Here is a 6000-nt window from a genome sequence, read left to right as displayed (position 1 = left end):
ACACACACACACACACACAGAGAGAGAGAGATCAAAGTAAACACGGTGAAGCTGCATTTTGCCGTTAATGCTGCACACAAATGGAATAAGATAAGCTTGTAATTTTTGTAAGCTACTTTATTTTTTTTTCTGCTTTTGAATGTTAACTGTTGCGTTTATAAATGCTTTTGTCATTCCTTGTGTGAAGCCCATTGAGTTGCCTTGTGTGTGAAATGCGCTCTGTAAACTGAAACTGCCTTGCCCATTTTTTTTTCTGATAGGCGAAAAGGAACTATTTGAGGGGAGGCATTTATTTGTCGCTTGTGGTGTGTAATGCATGGTTGCTGTTGTTTCAGAGCAACACTTTACCGAGGTGGTTGCCAGCGAGGAGTTCCTCAATCTTGGCATGGAGCAAGTTTCCAGCCTCATCGCCAGTGACAAACTCACCATTCCCACTGAGGAGAAGGTACCTGCGTGCAACTTCGGCACACGTGCACTGGCACGGCGACACAGCTGATATTGTTATTGTGAACGCGTAGGTCTTTGAATCGGTTATCGCGTGGGTCAACCACGACAAAGATGTGCGACAGGAGCACTTGGCCCACCTCATGGAGCACGTGCGCCTGCCCCTGCTCACCAGAGAATACCTGGTGCAGGTACCACCCCAGTAGTTAACTTCTTCTTACGCTTGCGTGACAACTTGCTCCATTTTGCATGCGTGGTTTGAAATTAAATGTGTTTTGTTTCAAAGGTTTTTAATTGTATAAGGAGTTTTTGTGTTGTTTCGCTATGGGATTTGAAGGTCATTCATTTGTTCCGTCTCCTTGGCTCTCCTTGCCCATATGCGAGGGTATTACGGTCTTGCCACCACAGTCAATGCGCAGTTCCCCCAAGTGCATACCGCTACTTGACCGGACACTCTGTTTATGACGTCAGCGCGTGGAGGAGGAGTCCCTCATCAAGAACAGCAGCGCATGTAAGGACTACTTGATCGAAGCCATGAAGTACCACCTGCTGCCCGCTGACCAGCGAGCGCTCATGAAGACGGCACGTACGCGCATGCGGACCCCCGCCTGCTGCCCGAAGGTCCCAAATCAACCCGTTTAATCTTCACATTTTGGGGAGACGAAACGGTTCCAGCGCCACCTTGCTGCTTTTGTTCAGGTGATGGTGGTGGTCGGCGGCCAGGCGCCCAAGGCCATCCGCAGCGTTGAATGTTACGACTTTGAGGAGCAGCGTTGGTACCAGGTGGCCGAGTTACCCACCCGCCGGTGCAGAGCCGGTAAGAGGCTAAACAGGCTAATGCTAATAATCATGAATCATCATATCTTACTTATGTGCAACAAGGGATACAATGCTAATTATGCCGAATTTATTACTTCTGGTTGATTATTATTTTTTCGTGGTTGACATCACACACACTCGTATGATTCCTTGTTCCTCAGCGTTCCTCAACACAAGGAATTTAGGGATTTCATCATCAACCGTCCATAATATCATCAAAAGGTTCAGAGAATCAATGTATGAAATACAAAACACGAATTAGGAGCCGAGTTCGTTCAAACATTTTTGGATTCAATTTAAAATGTGTCATTCCATGTGCAAAGGGATATTTGCCTATGTCGTGGTGTTGCCTTCAGGCGTGGTGTACGTGGGCACGTGCGTGTACGCCGTGGGGGGCTTCAATGGTTCCCTGCGCGTGCGTACGGTGGATTGTTATGACCCCGCGATGGACCGCTGGACCAGTGTCAGCAGCATGCAAGACCGCCGATCCACGCTCGGGGCCGCCGTGCTCAATGGACTTTTGTACGCCGTCGGGGGCTTCGATGGAAGCACGGGTATCACAATTTTTGGTCATATTTTTTTCCAATTTAATTTAACTTAAAAAAAAATATGTAAGTTCCTTACACAAGGTGGATTAGTATTATTTTGTCATTTTATTTCTTGTGCTTTTTCCCCAAATACTACAGCTATATACATACTTTTTTACAACTTAATTTGTAAATATTATATTTTAATTATTATATATGTTTAATACAGCTGTTTAGTTTTATTAAGCTTAAATTACAGTTATACTTTTCATTCTTTCATGATTTACAATTCTACATATTTTTGATTTGTCTTGAATCAAAAAAAAAATGTTTTTAAATGTTTTGACTGGAAACAAATTCAGGATTTTTAATTGTAAATTGCAGTTATACTCTCAAAAACTTGAGATGTACTGTAATTTACAATTACCCATTTAAAAAAAATCAGTCATTTCCTAATAAATAATTAAATTTTTTTGTTACTTTTTTCCAACCAAAATTAATTTAAATTTGTTTTTTGTTGTTGTCCGAGTTTTCATTTTATTTATTTATTTTTTAATGGCCAAGTTGTGCATCTTCGTATACCTCTATCTTACATTTTTCTGCCTTGGCAGAGGCTTTTGTGGCTCAGACTTGTTGCTGTGCATCTTGACAGGTTTGTCCACCGTTGAGGCGTACAACGCCAAGACGGATGAGTGGTTCCACGTGTTGCCCATGAGCACGCGACGTAGCAGCGTGGGAGTTGGTGTTGTTAACGGTCAGTATTCCTGACTGAATTGAATTACAACTTCAAGTTGTTTTTTTTTTAATAATTATTTGTTGGATTTGTGTTGCAAGCTAAAACTTCACAAGCAGCAGCAGTTTGACAGAAAAAGAGGCCAAATGCTTGCTTAAAGCTTTTAATTGCCCCTCCTAGGTGAAGTTTGGTATTTGAACAACAAAAAATACAACACATATAGATAGATAATAAAAAGTATAACAATACTCAAATGCATATATTCTTTATCCTCTTCAAAAAACGATTGCATTTTGCAAAGATTTTAGGAGAGAGAAAAGAAATTGCGGCATGAAATCTTGATGCACTAACTGTTACATTTTTTTACATCTCTACGTGTGCATCGGTCAGGGATCCTGTATGCCGTCGGTGGTTACGACGGCGCCACCAGACAATGTCTGAGCACTGTGGAAGCCTACAACCCTAAAAGCAACACGTGGAGTTACATCGCTGAAATGGGCACGCGACGCAGTGGCGCCGGTGGGTGTTTCTCCTTTATCTTCCTGCCGCGGGGGATTCACCCCTTAATCGTTTCGATTCCTGCCTGTGCCAGGCGTGGGCGTGCTGAAAGGTTTTCTGTACGCCGTGGGCGGTCATGACGGCCCTTTGGTGAGGAAGAGCTGCGAAGTGTTCGACCCGGCCTCCAACACCTGGCGGCAGGTGGCCGATATGAACATGTGTCGTCGTAACGCAGGTGAGCCCGGCGGGGCTAGTGCCTCGCGATGGCTAGCCGTTGACAACGAGTGAGGACAAAGAGTGTATTAGTTCACGGATGTCATGAATGATAGTTGAGAATCAATTCTCACAAGTCTTTCCAGAGCGCGCTGACAAAACGGCATCTCGCACGCTGGGATGATCATAAGTGTTTATTTCAGGTGTGTGTGCTGTCAACAACCTGCTGTATGTGGTGGGCGGTGATGATGGCAGCTGCAATTTGGCCTCGGTGGAATTCTACAACCCCAACTCGGACAAATGGACGCTGGTGCCCAGCTGCATGAGCACTGGACGCAGTTATGCAGGTGGGTTGCACCAACAAACACAAAAAGGCACCGCGATTACAAAGGACCAGCTCCCAGCTATTCATACCCATGTTAAGACAATTCTATAAAATGTGTTTATATTTACTCCAGATGACATCCCGGTGCAAATGCATATACTGTAGTCCATAACACATATGTCATTAAAAAATAATAAAATACAAAGCTTCCCAAGATTCTGTTCTTTCCATACATAATAAATGTCTTTTAAGTCAGATGTTACAGATTTTGAAAGCCAATATATATATTTTTTTTTAAACGTCATGTTTGGAAAACACATCACACGTCATCTTACAGCACAGGTGTCAAAGTCCGGTCCTCGAGGGCCGGTGTCCTGCATGTTTTCCATCCCTCCCTGCTGCAGCTCACCTGATCCAAATGATCAGTTCATCAGCAAGCTCTATCGGAGCCTGATAGTGATCCTGATCATTTGAATCAGGTGTGTTGCAGCAGGGAGGGATGGAAAACATGCAGGACACCGGCCCTCGAGGACCGGACTTCGACACCTGTGTCTTACAGGAACAAGGTCAAAAAGCAAAAACTTGAGAATTTTGGGAGAAAATGTATTTCAGCAATAATTTAATTAAAAAACATGACTTGAAGATAAAATACGAAAGAGTTGAATTCAGAAACTGAATACAATTGAACGATACTCTGGATGTAATTCATTCCTGTACCACTAGAGGAAGCCCAAGTGCCATCAGTGGTACGCGTACCACACTGAGAAATCCCTGCTCGAAAAAAATCTGGATTTAAAAACATGCAATGTTGTTATTGTTTTATTATTTTGAAGGAGCACTATTTTTCATGAAAAAAGCTAACACTGTCAGGGTAAAACCGTATGACTTTTTGTTTTTCCTCTATTTCTTGATTTTTTTTTTCTCATGTAATAATTATTTTCGGACTGGTTTGAATCAACAGGTGTGACGGTGATCGACAAGCCCTTATGACTGCTGGCACCGCCTGCCGCTGATTAAAAGCAGAAGTTGCATCCTACCGAATTCTCACGTGGGGATCTGTCGTCTCCCGCGACGTTTGCACGTTGGTCACTCGCGTCGACAAGTTGCGAGACGGAGGCCACGGCGACGAAGGTGATGATGTTGGCGACCGGAAAGATTGTTTGTATTTTTTTTGCACTTAACGTGAGTGCGGGGAGGGTTTGAGACTGTGTTTTAATCCCGTCGAGGGCAAATGGGCCCAGCCAGGCCACCGAAGGGGCTGCGGTGGCGGCGGGCTGGGCGGCCAGACACAGCCGCCAAATGACTACTGACATGAAGCTACTAAAAGTGCTAACCATTTACTAGGAGGGGAGCTTGCTGCTCTAGAAGTGGGACTATGAAAATCTTCTCATCGCTGGAGTGTTCTGTGCGTATTTGTGCGCTTGCCCTCAAAGGTTCGCCATTGCTCGTGACCCTGTTCGCGTGCATCTATGCTTTTGTTTGTGTACATTTTAAGTCGACGGCTGCATGAATGCACTGTGCGTGGCCGCTTATCTTTTTGGAGAGCGTTACAGCGCGCCTGAATGTTAAAACGGTTGGCTGCTTCCTCCTTCCTTTTCGTGATGCCTTTTGCGCTCTTTGTGGACATAGTGGCGAAATAGAGTAGTTTGTTGTTGTTTCTACAGAGGAACATTTTTTGGTGCACCCGATAGAAAATCGGAGTTCCCCCCCCCCTGCCTCAAAACAGGAGTTTTTCTCATAAAATTGGTCTTTTTTTTTTTCCTCCAGAAGTCTTAATTGAAAAAAAGCAGTTCTTATTTAGGCTTCTTTTTATTCTCAAATAGACAACTTTTTCAGAAATGACATTTTTTTCCTCCTCAAATTTTACTTCAGAAAAAGTTGGCTGCTGAAAAATGGCAAAACATTGCCGTTTTTCAGTGGAAAATGACTGTCTCAAAGTTTGATCCTATTCTTGAAAATTTGAGCTTTCGAGTAAAATGTTTTTTTTTTCCTGGAAGAAATAACTGCTCCAATTTTTTGGGGTCAAGATGATTTTTTTTTTATTAAAATATGGCATTTTTTTTCCTTGAGTTTTTATCAATTACAATAAAACCACCCCCCTCAAAACTAAATGTTCCATTGCAAAAATATATACCAGTATATTTTTTCAACTTTTACTTTTTTCCTTGGAAAAAAAGAAATCTAAGACCTTTTTTTTTTTTTTCAGATTGTGATGCCGCTCGGCCCAAAAATGAACAGAAATGACTTCATTTTTTATACATTTTCCCCAAATAAGAACTCGTGTTCACCTGAGTTTTTTTCCTTTTAAGAAATAACACTATATGCCTCTTTAAAAACGTTTTTCTACAAAAAAAAAATCCCCCTCAACCCTTTGCCTAAAAATCCAACTTTTTTGTTGTTATATAACAAAAAGGCTTTAAGTTTTTTTTTTCTGTTAAAAA

The 6000-nt window shown here is 42.5% G+C and overlaps 1 protein-coding gene across 1 annotated transcript in view; it reads left to right on the top strand.

The window, feature by feature from the left end:
• The window catches only part of klhl2 (kelch-like family member 2), an 8284-nt gene extending 2604 nt beyond the window's left edge, over nucleotides 1-5680 (top strand). Inside the window, exons 6-15 of the mRNA XM_019861983.1 lie at nucleotides 336-445; nucleotides 519-635; nucleotides 916-1065; nucleotides 1144-1261; nucleotides 1620-1817; nucleotides 2443-2544; nucleotides 2914-3042; nucleotides 3116-3256; nucleotides 3438-3581; nucleotides 4521-5680. Coding sequence (XP_019717542.1) covers nucleotides 336-445; nucleotides 519-635; nucleotides 916-1065; nucleotides 1144-1261; nucleotides 1620-1817; nucleotides 2443-2544; nucleotides 2914-3042; nucleotides 3116-3256; nucleotides 3438-3581; nucleotides 4521-4549 — 1238 coding nt within the window. The 3' untranslated portion in view covers nucleotides 4550-5680. The remainder of the gene's footprint in view (nucleotides 1-335; nucleotides 446-518; nucleotides 636-915; nucleotides 1066-1143; nucleotides 1262-1619; nucleotides 1818-2442; nucleotides 2545-2913; nucleotides 3043-3115; nucleotides 3257-3437; nucleotides 3582-4520) is intronic.
• Nucleotides 5681-6000: the final 320 nt, after the last annotated feature.

The sequence above is a fragment of the Hippocampus comes genome, unplaced genomic scaffold (genome assembly GCF_001891065.2).
Source record: "Hippocampus comes isolate QL1 unplaced genomic scaffold, H_comes_QL1_v1.1 scaffold7, whole genome shotgun sequence".
Classification (NCBI taxonomy): domain Eukaryota; kingdom Metazoa; phylum Chordata; class Actinopteri; order Syngnathiformes; family Syngnathidae; genus Hippocampus; species Hippocampus comes.
Note: the sequence above shows the minus strand (reverse complement) of the source record. Positions and strands in the feature narration are given on the sequence as shown.